Source organism: Vanacampus margaritifer, chromosome 5 (genome assembly GCF_051991255.1).
Source record: "Vanacampus margaritifer isolate UIUO_Vmar chromosome 5, RoL_Vmar_1.0, whole genome shotgun sequence".
Classification (NCBI taxonomy): domain Eukaryota; kingdom Metazoa; phylum Chordata; class Actinopteri; order Syngnathiformes; family Syngnathidae; genus Vanacampus; species Vanacampus margaritifer.
This window is the reverse complement of record NC_135436.1, coordinates 22,230,902-22,247,179: the sequence shown is the minus strand read 5'-3', so window position 1 is coordinate 22,247,179 and position 16,278 is coordinate 22,230,902. Positions and strand designations below refer to the sequence as shown.

Genomic DNA, 16,278 nt, shown 5'->3' with positions numbered 1-16,278 from the left:
ACTGGATGGGGACTAAACATATGGTAGACATTTTAATGATATCCAATACAAGAATCTTTATGACGATAAGGCTAAGTTACAATATTAACAATTTATAGTATTTATTTGGATTGTAGTGTAAATGGTACCTTTCCTTGCCCATGTAACCTCAAAAATAAACAGTAGTAAAATATATATATATTAAAAATAATAATGATAATCTGTAAATACAGTATATCACACTTGTGCCACCTTTACTTCAACTTTAATGTTTATGATCTCTAATAGATGACAATATGAACATGTAATTATTGTTTACTGAATTTAATTTGCCTGCGTAATGGTTGAATGTCACCAAAACAGCAGTAAATGGTAATAGGTAGGGCTGTGCAATTAATCGAAATTCAATTACAATTTCAATTATTACATTCCACAATTACAAAATTTGGCATAATGGTAAAAAAGATTATTAATACAAATTTTTTAGTTGTTTAAATTGATACATGTGCACCTTAATATGTTTAAATGCTTAAACATTTTCTTGTTTTGGACCAAAAAATAATCGTTTGAATAATTGTGATTTAAATTATAATCATGATTATTATTTTTTCCATAATCGAGCAGCCCTAGTAATAGTTTTTTTTTTTTTTTTTTAATCCTCCATGATCTGAATAAGCTGCAGCTGAACACTCCCCTCTTGTGGTGTGCCTGCAGAACTCCCTTTACTCTCAAGTCATCTTTTTTGTGCTTGTTAAAGTTAAAGTACCACTGATTGTGTAATTGTTTACTTATCTAATGTGTCAATATTAACCAGATTCTAACTTTAAGTTTTTTTTTTTTTGTTTGTTTTTTTAAATCAAAGTTCCACTGTTTCATTCCAATTCAAAAAAATTCAAATTCCCCTCAACCCTGCCCCCTCCCCCGGGCTGTAGTTTTTTTTAGCTAGCAAGCAATAATCATAATAATAAACAAAACTGAATTATAGATGAAACTAGCTAAATTTAATATCAGCGCAACAGTATTTCACGGTAAAGGAGTTTCTACTTCTCTACTCCCTAGCTAATGTTAGCTATGCCAGTTAGCATAGTTTTCTGGCGCGCTAACAAGTCTATAGGATTTATTTCATCATTGCTTAACAAAGTAACTCTCATAGCAGCTTACAAATGTTTGTTCCTAGACAGTGTTAGTGTTATATGAATGTTACCTTAAGTTTTTTAAATCAAAGTTCCACTGTGTATGTCGCGGGCTACTAAAAAGATGCTAACGGACCGCAAATGCCTCCGCGCTGTAGTATGTAAGCCTAAAAAAATGGCAAAGTTGTGTGTGAAACAACAACACAATACATTCCATGTGCTGCATGCTCTCATCTCATTCATTATTGACGTCTCCTCTCTTCCCCCATTAGATGGTCACATGACTTGTCCGTGACGACCAGATGTCCAGACCAAAGCCTTCCGCACGAGCGTCTCACTGTTCGCCGTAGCGCATGCTGCTAGCTGCAGCCGTAGCGCTGATGTGGGAGTAAGAGGAGGAGGATGAGGGGGCGCGTGAGGGGGATGCTGGTGTGAGGCAGGGCGGGGCGGGGCGGCTGAGTATCGGAGCCAGAGGCAGGAAGCTGCTCACGCACACCACCGAGGACCACCGAGGCATCGGGAGAGAAGGACCAGAGGGTTTTCCGTACGATTCCCTGGCATTACATGAGAGTGGAGGGGGGCCGGGGGGGTGTCTTCCAGGCTGGGAGGGCTCAGCGATGTCTTGATGGAGTATGGGCCAGGTTTTAGGATTCTCCCACTGCCGTGAGTCTGCTCTTCTTTCCTCGCTTTCCGGCTGACGAGGGAGAATATTCCTGCTTCTCATCGCCGTAGCTCAGCATCTTTCTGTCGCTAGCGATATCGTATGTTGGCCCTCCTCTTCATCCTGCCTCTCCGTTGCTCTTCCCTGCTCTGTGATAAACACATGGCTGAACACAGGGGCTTGCAGCAGCAGCACCGTTTGCTGGTGTCGCGTACTTAGTTATGCTTGCGTGTTCTCATAGATTGGATAGAAAATACTGTGAAGCTATTCGATTGTTTTATCATTGTTTTTTTAGAAAATCGTTTTTTATTGATTAAAAGATGTGAATCAAATCATTATACTTTAAAAAAATATATATTAGGGGTGTGCCAATAAATTGATTCTCATAAAAATCGCGATTCTCATTTATTACGATTCAGAATTAGATTTGATTTTAAATGTCCCGAAATTGATTTTATTCAAATTATTGTATACTGTCTTCCCTTTGTGTGTGCCTTTATTGTGAGCGCTGTTCATGTTGTACCCGATTTAGCCACATAGGGGCAGTGTGGTTCCGCCCGGTCTGATACACTGTTAAGTTGTAGCCACATTAGAGAGTAGAAGGAAAAAGTCACGATCATGTTATTCCAATAAAAGTGTTGTTTTTTTTTGCAGCGTGGAGCCGTTCTTTTGCGTGATAAAAGTGCCGTGAGTAGCGTACTAATTAGCATTAGCGAGTCAGACTGGAGTAGATCATTACGATTCCTTGAACATCTATCAATTGAAGCTAAAATCAGTCAATCAAATCATTTTGAATCAAAAATCTTTCTTAATCGAAAATAGATTCTGAATCGAATCGCACACCCAAAAATCTGAATCGAATATTCGAGATATTCAAAGATTCCCAACCCTAATACAGTATATATATATATATATATATATATATATATATTGGTCCTCCATCTTCTTTAGTGTTTTTCATCTAAGAAAATCAGGGGACTGTTTGGTGACCCGTCAGGCATTCCATTCTGCCCCTCCCCCCGATGGTCATTGTTTTCCATATCTCTTGGATGAGTTGTTGGGGTCTTAAAATCGATTAGGCGATATATCACGATATTACGGCGCACAATTCTTTTATCGGTTCAAAATGCGGCCGAAATATTAATTTTTGATGGAAAAATTCAACATATTTCAATGCTGTTCAAACATGACAAAAATTACAACCTGTTTGTTAATACAGGCTCACAGTTCTAAGCCTGAAGTTTCAGATGAATAAATAAATTTTAATACAAATCTTACAGTGTACAAACATGTACAAGTTTATTGTTTAGTATTTTCTGAATTTGAGTAAAAAAATAAATAAATTGCAATAATTGATCGGTAAATGTTCTTGTTCTGTACTCATGACAGTAAAATTTGATTCCATTCCAATAAATTAAAGAATCTGCAAATTTACTGATTGCACATGCGCAAGTAGAGGAAAAATTTACATACAGTGTTTCAAATTTTAGGGGCGAAATGTGACTATTTAGGGGCATGACGTTACCAAAACAATATGGCTGTACAGTGAATAGCAGTTTAAGGTTCACCTTTTATTATTTCAATCTGGTCGGTTTCATTGTGTTAGCCTGATTTTAGCATAGCATGTTGAAGCAATTATGTGACACTGTTCATCTGACTATTTTCAGAAGAGGCATTTAAAAAAAAATTCTTCCCTTTGTTGTCTTGCAGAGGAATATGGCTCAGTGGCCTCCACTCCAGATTCGACGCCCCCGTGCACCGACGGTATGAAAGCTACACACACTAACACTCTCACATATGACTCACTTGAGTTTCTGCTTCTTCTTTCTTTTTTTTTTATTATAATAATGCAACTCTGACATCCTGCTCGCTCTCCTCAAAATTCTTTCACTGAAGAGCCACAAGTGATCGCATGCTTTTTTTCAGACATCAAACATAAGGCACTCCTGAGGTGTTTTTGTGGGAACAAAAGAGAGACAAAGAGATTGAGATGTGGAAATTAACAACACAGGAAGTAGAAACGGATGGCTTACAACTTGGCAAAAATAGACAGTATAAAATAATTGAAATAAAATCGATTTTGGGACATTTAAAATCGATTCTGAATCATACTAAATGAGAATCCCTAATATCTGCAGTGCATTTAGCGCTTTAAAAAAAAAGAATCAAATCACACTTTTCCCTCCAGGTGGTAATGAAGAGTCCGAGCTGTACGAGCTGCAAACAGCGAGGGACTGGTCCGAGGATGAAGAGGTTGGGTACGATGACGACGACACGTTGGCCTCCTCGCCGTCGATCTGGGGCACGCCGCGTCAGAACTCCCTCGAGCTGACCTTCTCCTACATCGCCATCGCCGAACCCGAGGCCGTGGGGGCCTCGCGCACCCATCGGGAGAGACGCAGGGGCGGCTCGCGGGGAAGTCGCACCTCCCTGGTGCGTACCGACACCCCGGAGACGCCGCTGGACTCCCCCGACGTCGACTGGGAGCCGCAAGGCTTCCTGAGTCGGGCGGATGAGGACGAGGGACGAGTGGACATGAGGACCGCAAGCCCCAGGAGGAGGAGGAGGCAAAATGAGACCATAACAATGCAGCCGTCGCCCCAAACTGTGGAGATGGACACTCAGGAGGGCCATGCAGGGATCATAAGCGAGGAGAGCAGTTTGATCCAAACTTTAACGGAACCGCCGACACTTCCAGGTATAATCAATTCCACACAATTAGAAAAAAATCTAACACATTTTTTGGAAAATGCTGTTGACTGTTTTTGTGCTTTGGACAAAAGTTGTAAAAGTATTGGGGACTTCATTTAGATAAAAGTAGTACTTTGCCACCATTTTGTGGCATCTTGGTGCTACCATAGTTTTTTTTAAATGAATCCAAGAACTTTATCTAGACAAAAGTAGTGCTTTGACGCCATTTTTCTGCATTTTGGTGCCAAGGAACTAAGCGGAAGTGAGTTGAGGAGCTTATTGTACAGAAAAGTGGTGCTTTGACGCCAATTTGTGACACTCAATTTGTATAAGTTGATTCATCCACCAGGTAAATGCAAGGATGCAATGATGATGTCATATGATGTGTGATGTCATCCCTTTTTTCCCAGAAGCAGCATCCTCAACGAGCCCCGAACCTGAGTCACCCGTCGTTTCAGAGGCGCCCCCGCAACCGGGCCAGCCCGAGTCCACGTCGCCGGATGCCGTTGCTTCACACACTCAGGAAAAGCTGCCGAACCAATGTTGGCGCTCAGCCCTTGGATCCTCAGACAGCGCCACCGTGTGGCCACACATAGCAGGTACACGTTCCTTCTCATTTTGCCACTTCCTCAATCATCTCTTGAATGGAAACGGATCCGATTTCACATCGATCCGTCAAGAGCAACAAAGCTCAGATAGATGCTCACCCTTGAAAAGTCGGCCCTCTTCGCTACGTCTCCACGGCAACCGTCTCTCCGGGATTCAGGAATGATCAGATAATTGTGCGGAATGTATTTCTGTCATGCGGTCAGGTCTTCAAAACTGCATCACCTCAGACTAGATGACTTTATTAGTAGATGAGTTGCATATGGCTTCATTATTCGCAGTTTTGTGCTGGCTTGTTGCGGTGTGAGATAACTAACTCCTTTCTTCCTTGCTTGGTGGCATTTTAAGTGGCCTGTCACTCAAAACAGAGCTTGACTTATTTTAGTGGTGTGTGTGTGCCTCTGTGTTGGGGGTTGTAGTGAACCTTGGGACTTTTGATGAATGTGCAGTAAAGCTGCCGACAGAGTTTAGGGTGTCCCGAATAAATAGCACCCATTAATCTGTTGCAGCTTCATGTTTCTGACGCTTGGGTCTGCTACTGCGCATCAAACCAATAATAGGTTTAATTTGACTAATAATAGAATTACATTGACCATATACTGTATTCCCAAGACTGGTCTGAGGTCAACCTCAGACTAATCACACTCAAACATTTGAAATGTATCTAATTCAGTCAAGACTCTATTTTTTTCTTCTTTTTCATTTACGGTTTCCGGTTCTATTTAGCGAGTAGATTTTTTCTCCAAATTCCAGAACTCATTCACTGCCATATAAACGTCAAAAAATAATTTGAACTATTTCTATTAGTTTAAAATTTTTCCCACTTTTGTTCACAAGCGTATGAAAACCTAAAAAAAAAATTAAAATATTTTTTTAAGATTATTAAAAAATAGCATGACTTCAATAGTATATATCACAAATTGTATATGTGTTCTAAATGTACAATATTTTTTTCTAGGTTTTCATACTCTTCTTAACAAAAGTGGAAAAAAATGTCAAACTAATAGAAATAGTTCAAATAAATTTTTGACGTCTATAGCCGTCAATGGCAGTGAATGAGTTAATTTGTCTGCTATTTTTCTGTACAAAGTTGGATACGCTCCACTTGGTCCAGCCAGACTTGTGTGAAAAGTATACTCGGCCACCCAAACACTTCATTCCGGCGTCTCATGAGTCACAATGACGTGTCAATCTTAGATTAGCTTAGCCATTAGCATGACTTCTCCGTCTTTTTGTTGTTATCACTTTGTGAGAATAATACTTGTCAGAAATGTAGCTTATTCACCACAGAGGCAATGATTACTGACAGGAGCGACTGTGCAACACGTTTAGCCACACTGAGTAGCCACCCGAAGCTTGTTGCTAGCTAGCTGGTGCAGCGTATCCGCATATCTCAACGGTTGATTCTCACTTTTGCTGTTTACCGGTAATGTGGTTTGATGAGACACAAAAGGCAAATTCAGCCTCGCAAATCTGTGATGCAAAACTGCTTATTTCCAGCTTTGAAGGTGTCCTAATTTTCTGACTCTAAAAATGTTTTTGTTGCCTTGGTTGAGCTGACAGTAGCGCTAGCATAAGCATGACGTCAATGAATCTACGTTCTACCCTCTCTATTAAGAAATTGTATGCTTCAAAACAATGATAGGTATAAAATGTTAAAATAAAAAGAATAATGATAATAATAATTTATTATTATTATCAGTTATAATCCTTAATATTTTTACCTTTTCGCTTTAGTCAGTTAGCTTCTCCAAGCTAATCAGCTCATCGCACTGAAAGTCGTGGCGTTGCATTTTTTTTACAACCTGTTTGTGGTATGTTGTAATTAACTCAACTGTAATCTATAACATTTAGTAAAAATGTTTTAGTTTTTTTTTTCTTTACCTGTTTTTTAGGCTAGGAGCTAGCCACTCACTTTGCACTTAGCAATAACACTGTTCTTAGATTGCTACGCTAATAAATCTGATATATAAATAAATAAACTGTCAAGAATGTTTGTTTTACGTTGGGTGTATGTGTTGGGTAATATGTTTTCAGATTCTTCTTCAATTAGCTTCAGTTCGCTAATTAACTCATCTCAATATTGCTCGCTTCTTTCCTAATTGTCAATGTCATTTAAACTTTTATGATCGTTCACTTAAATGGCATTGATAATAGCACGAGAGAGGGTCTTTTTGTATTTAGTTGATTTCAAGCTAATTAAGCGCTAGCCACTAGCTTGCAACTTGGACTAATGTCACATCTATTTACTTCCATTTAAATTATTCTGATATATTACAGCTATCAAATGTCGCTACGCTTTATGACCCACTTTAAATATTGTTTATGCTTCATTGTAGATTTGAAGCAGAGGCTTTTTATTTGAGTAAACGATGTGCAGTAGGAGTCGTGACTGAAGTCTTTATGAGTTAAAAAAAAAAAAAAACTTTCATTGCAGGAGTGGGCGGTGCAAGCAGGAAAGATTATTTTGGGCTGTCTGAGCTCGGGGGCTGCTGAGCGAGCAGGGCCTGGCCAAAAACAGCACAGGGGGGTCGAGGGGGAGCACGGCGGGACCGAGAGAGTAGCGAGGCGAAACGGCAGCCAAAATGGCCAGCAAAGGTGAGAGAACTTGGCGGAAAATTGGAAAAAAGAGACAGGTGTGGTCAACCAACTGAATCTTGACAGCAACTGAATCTTGACGACGTGCTGGTGTTTTCTAGTGGTGTGGTCCATACAAAAGTAGGAACGGGCTTCAGCTTCTTTTAGTACGGTGGACGAGTTTTGATAGAGTGATAGAGAATGGTGGGGGGGGGGGGTGATTGTGTGACAAATTTTGTGATCATTACCGAGAAGGCAGCTGCTGTTTGGAAATTGTGATGCTGTTTGTCATTTATTTATTTTCCTACATTATTAGCTATCATGGAAATAGAATGAAATCATGTCGTGGTATTGTGTCTGCAGTTTCTTTTTCTCATTATTGCCGCTCAGAGGTTCTAAAGGTGTAATGTGGTGAATGCCAAGATGGCTGATAATAATCAATTTATTGATTAACTAATATTGCCAAAGGCAGCACGGTGGCTGACTGGTTAGCACGTCCGCCTCCCAGTGCAGAGGACGTGAGATCGAGTCCGGGCTTCGGCCTTCCTGGGTGGAGTTTGCATGTTCTCCCCGTGCTTGCGTGGGTTTTCACCGGGTACTCCGGTTTCCTCCCACATTCCAAAAACATGCATGGCAGGTTAATTGAACACTCCAAATTGTCCCTAGGTGTGAATGTGAGTGTGGTTGTTCGTCTCTGTGTGCCCTGCGATTGGCTGGCAACCAGTTCAGGGTGTACCCCGCCTACTGCCCGAAGCCAGCTGGGATAGGCTCCAGCACCCCCGCGACCCTAGTGAGGAAAAGCGGCCAAGAAAATGGATGGATGGATAATATTGCCAATCTTGTGGAATCGAATTTTGTTTCAATAATCATCTCTTATAGCAATTGAGGGTAAATAGAGTGCAGTACTTGCCTTCATCTCCTCTTTTCCATTAAAGCAATGGTTCTTAACTTGGGTTCGTCCACATGAAAGCCAGTTTCAATGTATCCTCACACGGTTTCGGAGCTTGAAACCGATCACTTTTGAAACCGGGCTCCAGAGTGGAAAGATTTCAAAACGCGCCCCGTACGCGTCCGTCTGGACACCATATGCAGGATACTCCTCCAGCGATGACGTAATGGTCGCAGCTCGATGACGGATGCGCCGATTCTCGCGTGACTGCGCGCGAACCGTCAGTCTGTCAACAACAATGGCGGATAGCCGTGTCGTAGTGGTTTTGCGCAGCCTCCTTGGCTAAATATTTTGCTTCTTTATTCCCACGTTCAACAAGTGATGTTGTACTTAAATCACCCGCCATTGTCACTTGTATTCGTCTTTTTCAATGTTGGTTTGATACATGCAAAGCCATGTTTGAGCTGTAGATTGCGATAACGTTTTTTTTTTTTTTTTTACTCATTCAGTGCCAGTGACGGCTATATACGTGAAAAATCCAAATTTAACTGGGCTGGCATTGAATGAGTTAAAGTGTCGGTCTTCTTCGCTGATTCTTCTTCTATGCTTTCCGTTAACTCCCTGTGGCTGCGCTACAGCGCCACTTCAGGCTTGGCATATACATTGCAGCCGTTAAACGTCCTCAGCGTCTTCTTTTGGACATACGCAAGTCTTGAAATGCTTCTGTGTGTACGAGATTTGTTTGAGGAACGAAGCTGGCTTTGCTTCCGTCTGGACGAGGCCTAAAACTAACAAAATAACTAAAGCTAGAAAAAAAATTAAAAAACAATGAAATAAAATAAAAATGTTAATGCTTTAAAAAAAAAACAACTTACTGAAACTAACTTTAACTTTTAACTTTTTCGTTTTAGTCTTTGGTAATTAATACAAGAGCCTTTGGGGTTGATTTTAAATGCAATTTAAGTATACAGTATTTATTTCAATATTAACCGGAATGTTGGAAAGTGTGAAGCGACGTCATCTAGCAGCAGCCAATAGAAAAGCATTTTCAGATGACGTCCTTCCTAGGTGACAATTTTGCGTGTTTGAATTTTGGCTCCAATGGCTCGCCTTGCCTGCTTTTTCATTTAACTCAGCTAAATCTTGCACACAAGTAACGCACTTTTTTTTTTCCAAACTAAAACTAATACTAAAACTAAGCATTTTTAAAACTGAAAACGCCCTCAAAACTAACGAAATTTCAAAAACAAAACAAGATAAAAACGTAACTATAATGGAAATTTTCAAATTATAATAACCCTGGTGGTGACATCATCTTCGCAAACACTTTTCCCAAAGGTCTTGGAACTAAATCAAACTTCTTTACCTTTTATTATTTTCAACAATATGTCAAATTAATAATGGCATGAGGACAGGCTGAAATAATGAAATAATTATGAACTTTTCGCAATTTCCTTACAAATTATTTTACTGAATGTCAAATCTGGTCCTTTTTAGTTGAACATAAAACATTAATGTTCACTTATGATGGACACTGTCAAAAAAGTATTAATGTATCACTCATGTACACTGTTATGTATATGTTTGGCTCCTTTTCGTGTAGCACAATTAGGTAACCAAAATAGTATAAACACCTGCATGGCCACTTACTGAATGAGTGCATAATACGATGTTGGGAAGAAAAACTAGCTGACAGAATCACATAGTGTGTTTCATAATTTTATGACACCGTGACTGTTCAGTCTCCAGGGCAGCTGTTGCCGGGTGACGAAGTGAGGGGAAACCAAGCGGGTGTAGAAAATGGTGCTGACGGCTGGCAGCAGGTGCCATTTGGGCTGCATTTAAATTCCCCTCGGCCGCTTGCTTCGCTCTGTCATCTGAGGGCTAAATTTAGTCCAAGCTGGATCCGTATGTGTCCTCTTCGCCGCTCTGGCGTCTCATGTTGGAGGCTGGAGAGCTCTCTTCTTCCTCAGGTCACCCCCGACTGTTACTCTAGCCTCTTTGCCCCGCCACGGCATCTTGGAACTCGTTGATCTTTCGCCATGGTCAAAATTTAAAGTACTTGCTATAACGCCAGTAGTTCTCGAACTTTTTACATCAAATGCCACCTAAAAAATATCTTTGCTTTCAGCTCATCAGGACCAACATTAAAATACAGTTATAGCAAATTGACTATTTATACAGCAAATTACTGTACTTTATTTGTACCCACAATGCATTGCGGTATACAGTTAAATACTGTAAAATGAAAATAAAAAAAGATAATGCTGTAATTTTTTTTTTAGATGACAAAAACAAATATATAAATATATTAAATTTGAAAATAATCATTATTGATTAGATTGGAACCTTTGTTGTTATTGGAAACAATTGGAAACAAAATAACATAGAAAACATGCACACAATTTAGAAATGTTTTCAAATATTAGATGACAAAAAAATTGGAAACAAATGTAAAAAGATATATGGCAAAAATACTCTCCCTCTCTCTCTCTCTCTCTCTCTCTCTCTAAATATATATATATATATATATATATATATATACATATATATATATATATATATATATATATATATATATATATATATATATATATATATTTAAAAAGGCTTTTTTTTATCAATTTTTTTTTGCCCGCCAAATTTAAAGAGCACCTGTTATGTGTTATTTTTTTCGACATTTAATGTTATAAGGAAGTCTTCAAAAAAATTGGATCATTCACATGCTCATCCTCCTCTTTTTCCTAATCAGTTAACTACTTGCATAATTTAAAATGAAAAAAAAAAAGACCCTTAAAGATGAAATGCAAATATAACTTGAACCGAGCTGGACTTAGCAATTCATTCTCTCATGTACCACTAGAGGGCCCCATTTTTACGACTAACCAACCATAACCATATGTAAAAAATTTAATGTAACAACCTTCCTAATCATTTTCATGACATGAACAGGGATCATTTTTGTCTAATTTCCACTCATCTCTGCCCATCTTATCTTCCAGTTATGGACCTGATCTACTGGAAGGACACGGAACGAACGGGAATGGTCCTGACGGGCTTCGTGGTGGGTCTGCTGTGCCTGTTCCAACTCAGCATCATCACCGTGGTCTCCACGGTGTCTCTCGCCGTCGTGTGCGTCACCATGTCGGTGCGCATCTACTACAACATCCTCCATGCCCTCAAGTGGGGCGACGGAGAACACCCCTTCAAGTAAGCTCTTTTCTTTCACAGTTTGGCCATATACTGTATGTGGAAAATATGTACACAGTCGAGTTGAAAGTTTTTTGGGATACAATCTGTCGCTTGAAAACTTTTTGGCAAAGTGCTTTCTTCAAGATGTGTATTGATATTACCAGTTTAATTGTAAACATAAAACGAACAATTACACGTGTGTATAATCAAACCACATAACTAACAAAAGTCTGTTAGCTTAATGCTAACACCCAATGAAAACTCCATAGAAGGGCTAACACCATTTTGAGGGTTCAATGAAATACCCCAAAATACCCAAGTGGAGGTGGCCATTAAAAATAAAATATATATAAATATATATTTATTTATTTTTTGCCCATAATTGTCTTATTTTCTAGCCAACTCTTTCTGGAAAAAAAATGTCAGTTTCTATTATCTCTTTATCTTTTGAACGTGTGTATCAGGTCATACCTGGAAATGGACGTCAGTTTAAGTGGCGAGCAGAACGAGTTGCAAATGCAGAAAGCCATTGTCATGACTCTGTGTGCTGTGGACAGTCTGAAAAGACTCTTCTTTGTCGCCAACCTCTTTGAGTCCCTCAAGGTGAGAGAAAACGGACAATCCAACGGCTAGCCCGTGCTTATGTGTCTTGTCGATGTCCTTGGCCTTCCCTCCCAATCTTCCCTCCCATCATTAATTTTTACTGTATTGCTTTCATTTTTTCAATTTGTATGCCATCTATCCTAACTCCCTCCACATCACTGGCTTGTGACAGCAGCGGCCTTCTCACTTGGCGTCAAGCCACTAAATTTAGCCAACATCACTGCCGGCAACTATCACATCACATTTGTATATTCCAATCCACTTTATTTCTATAGCACACTTTATAAACACAGCGTTTCCAAAGTGCTGCACATTGAGATCCACACACTATCATACAAATAAAATCTAGTAAAACCATCTATTATAAAAAGTCAGTAAAATACAATAAGTAAAATAAAAAATAAATACATTAAAAAAAAAACTATAATATTCGTGGTAATCATGTGACACTTTATAAAGTGGCATATTAGCGAATTTTGCCCCCGCGCTCTAAAAAAATATATTTATACGTGGCCCTAATACGCCGTAGTACAAATTAATGTGCAGCACCCTTAGCTATTAAATTATGCAACCAAACAGACAACATGACAGTCAGGTTCGAAAGACTCCTAATACAGCTAATTTAAAACCATAATCAGCGATTTAATCATTTACTTCATTCGGTGATTGCGAAACCTTTCATGACTGGGATACTGCTGAGAAATTGAGGGAAGAGTTTACTCCGACCAGAAGGATGAAATGACAACAAACACTAAGCAAAACCCGACTCATACGAACTAGCCACTTCCTTGCGACAATATTATTTTCAACGATGCATTTCCAGTTGTAAGTATTTTATCTCCCTTTACTCATCTGCCGTCTTTATATTGGCCACTCGGGCTATTAACAGCCTATGTTTATACATAGACAAGGCTGCAGGACATTAGCATTACATTTTGACTGAGTGTGAGCTAAGTGAGCCTTAACCTGAGGACCTTCCCGTGTCAACCCTGACCTGGCTGGAATGTGAAATGACACGCGGCAACAGCAGCAGCAGGAGGAGGAGGAGGGGATGAGATGGAGTCCCTCCCCAATCCGAGACCGTCGCGTCCCATATTGGGATGCGCTAACTGTGGAGTATAAAGGGAGACACTGACACCATTGATGCCTGCTACTCTTTTTGTGGCAGATGATCTCATTGGAACCTTTTTTTAGATCTTGACAAGTGGTGACATTTTATATTGACATGATAGTGACTTAAACCACAAAAGAAAACTGTGTCCTCAAAATGCTTCAACACAGCCCAAAAATGTCTAGCAGCAAAAGTGAGACTTAATGGTTACATTTTTTCTCTCCTTGCTTTCTAGTTGCTGTTCCTAATGTATCTCGTTACATACCTGGGAGATCTGTGCAACGGCCTCACACTCTTCATCATCGGTACTACATTGCTTCTACAAATATTTAACAACCTCTTTTCTCCTTATGCACTTTAAAAAAAAAAAAAAAACTACTTTTTTTCTCCCTCTGCACAGGTGTAATCGCTCTCTTTTCTTTGCCGCTTTTCTACCGACGGCGTCAGGTAAACCATTTTACGTCCTGGCCATCGCTTTCCTCTACTTCATTTGCATATTTCACTATAAGATGGATGTTTGTATGTGAATGTGTCACAGGAGCAAGTGGACGGTTTCATTGCGAGGATCCAGGCAGTCATCGACAATGTCAAGGATTTGTGAGTACAGCGCCATCTTGTGGCATAGATGGATACTGTAGTTCTAACGAGACAATTATGACGGCGTATGTATGTGTACATATATATATATTAGAGGGGGGGGGAATCTGAGAAATAAAAATCACAAATTTACGGGAAAATACTCAGATATTTGCGACATTACAAAGTGGCAAATTTTCAAGAAAAAAACTCACAAATTTACGGGGGAAAAAAAAGCCCTTGCACATTTTTCAAGGTGGAAAATTTGAGGGGAAAAAAATCAAAAATTTCTGAGAATGAACTTGCAAATTTGTGACATTATAAAAGTGGCAAATTTGCGAGAAAAAAATCTCAAATTTACGAGAAATAAACTTGCATATTTGTGAGAAAAAAACCTCAGAAACTTGTGAGAAATACACGTAGCGTACTCTGATGTTTGTGCCAATGCTTTTCAGTTGGGTCGTATCATATAAATCGTTAAATTGATTTGTTGAATCTGCTTTTTTTCGGTCATTCACTTGCATTTACCTAAAGTCTGCTACGTTCTGATTGGTTAGTTTTAGTCAGCTGATAGAGGGTCAAGAAGTGTTGCTACGGAAGAGGATTAGGGCCAGTTAAGGGGGGGAAAAAAGGTTGGCAGGATTCTGACTTTAATCACAGAATTCTGACTTTAATCTCAGAATTCTGACTTTGAAGTGAGAATTCTGACTTTAATCTCAGAATTCTGACTTTAAATTGAGAATTCTGATTTTAAATTGAGAATTCTGACTTTAATCTCAGAATTCTGACTTAAAATTGAGAATTCTGACTTTAAATTGAGAATTCTGATTTTAATCTCAGAATTCTGATTTTAAAGTGAGAATTATCACTTTATTTTCAGAATTCTCACTCAGAATTCTGACTAAATCTAAGTGATATTCTGACTAAATCTAAGTGAGATTAAAGTGTGAATTCTCACTTTAAAGTCACAATTCTGAGATTAAAATGGTAAAGTCAAAATTCTCACTTTAAAGTCACAATTCTGTGATTAAAGTGAGAATTCTCAGTTTAAAGTGAGAATTCTAAGAATTAAGTCAGAATCCTGCCAACCTTTTTGTTTTTCTTCACTGGCCCTAATCCTCTTCCGTACTCTTCCGTATACTACATACACCTCCTGTAAAAAAAAAATATATATATACATGGCCCTAATACGCCGTTGTATGTTTCTCTCGCGCAGCCTACAAAGATTGGCCCACGGCGGTGCCCCCCCGCCCGACCTGGCCCCGGGTGATGCCAAACCTAAAATCCAATAAACACTGATGGATGACACGCTGATCACAAAGGAGCTGCGGTCCGTCACTCCGATGTCTTACCCAGCAAGCAGTCCCAGCTCCACATGACCGAACTGCCGAGTCCAGAAGGAAGATGGGACGTTTACTATTAGAACTGAACTTAAGTTTTCGGGTTTTTAGATGGTTGATTCTTAATCAGGACGTATGAAAAAAGACAAGTGTTTTTTTGTTTTGTTTTTTAAATATCCAAAAGTGTCTGTTGAAAGCTGTCGTCCAAATGAGGCTCCTAAGACCCCCCCTTAAGGAAACTTCATGTTGACTTGACATCCTCTGATTGACAGTTAGGGTGCATGGTATTTTGTGAATGCATATTCGTTCTCATGACTGTTTCATGTGTGTACGTGTGTGTGTGCCCGCGTGTAAGGAAGTCACTCAAACAAGCAATTAAAGTCACTTTTTGTCCTTTTTAAGACATTTGCTGTTTTCTCCTGCCGTCACTTTTCTCACGTTAGTATCTCACATTGTGCATTATTGCAGTTTGACCATCAATTATGGGCCAAGTTCTCTACTGGTGGGGCATCATTGTGATAGAAAGGACGAGGAAGTGCGGGTGCCTTTCTAACTGCAGGATCAAGTGTATTCACTATTCAGGAATGATTTTACCCCCCCCCCCCCTCCCCCCACACACAAACAAACACCTCTTATTTCCCTGCACCTTTCCCTACAAAGAATGGACTTTTGTACCTGTACGATGCCTTTGTGATGACATGACAATGGTTCTCTTGTAAGTAAAGTCGATTTTAGAAATAATAAAATTGGTCAGGATAGTCTCCAACATGTACAGTCTTGTGGCTTCATATATGGCAATGTCTTCATCTGTCATGGTATATTAAGGAGTATTCATTTACATTGAAAATTTGAGTTCATCCCAGGTGACTTTGGGCAAGAGCTAGGGTACACCCTGGAATAGTCCCGGGCCCATTGCAGTT

The 16,278-nt window shown here is 39.5% G+C and overlaps 1 protein-coding gene across 4 annotated transcripts; it reads left to right on the top strand.

The window, feature by feature from the left end:
* The first annotated feature begins 1,555 nt into the window (after positions 1 to 1,555).
* Positions 1,556 to 16,130, top strand: rtn2a (reticulon 2a). Of its 4 annotated transcripts, none has more exons than XM_077565502.1 (10): positions 1,558 to 1,775; positions 3,484 to 3,537; positions 3,962 to 4,471; positions 4,878 to 5,063; positions 11,539 to 11,746; positions 12,193 to 12,331; positions 13,678 to 13,747; positions 13,843 to 13,889; positions 13,981 to 14,039; positions 15,235 to 16,130. In XM_077565502.1, the coding sequence occupies exons 1-10, from the start codon at positions 1,745 to 1,747 to the stop codon at positions 15,308 to 15,310; spliced, it is 1,380 nt and encodes a 459-aa protein (XP_077421628.1). In that variant the 5' UTR covers positions 1,558 to 1,744; the 3' UTR covers positions 15,311 to 16,130. The 4 variants fall into 4 exon arrangements, 3 of the variants coding, with proteins under 3 accessions (XP_077421628.1, XP_077421627.1, XP_077421629.1); XM_077565501.1 differs by having other exon boundaries at positions 1,559 to 1,775; positions 4,875 to 5,063; XM_077565503.1 differs by lacking the exons at positions 1,558 to 1,775; positions 3,484 to 3,537; positions 3,962 to 4,471; positions 4,878 to 5,063 and adding an exon at positions 7,543 to 7,668.
* Positions 16,131 to 16,278: the final 148 nt, after the last annotated feature.

Coding starts and splice junctions, on each gene's coding strand:
- rtn2a (XM_077565501.1), top strand. CDS start 1,745: ATGGGCCAGGTTTTAGGATTCTCCCACTGCC. Junction 4,472..4,874: donor GGAACCGCCGACACTTCCAG/GTATAATCAATT, acceptor CTTTTTTCCCAG/AAGCAGCATCCTCAACGAGC. Junction 5,064..11,538: donor CGTGTGGCCACACATAGCAG/GTACACGTTCCT, acceptor CTTATCTTCCAG/TTATGGACCTGATCTACTGG.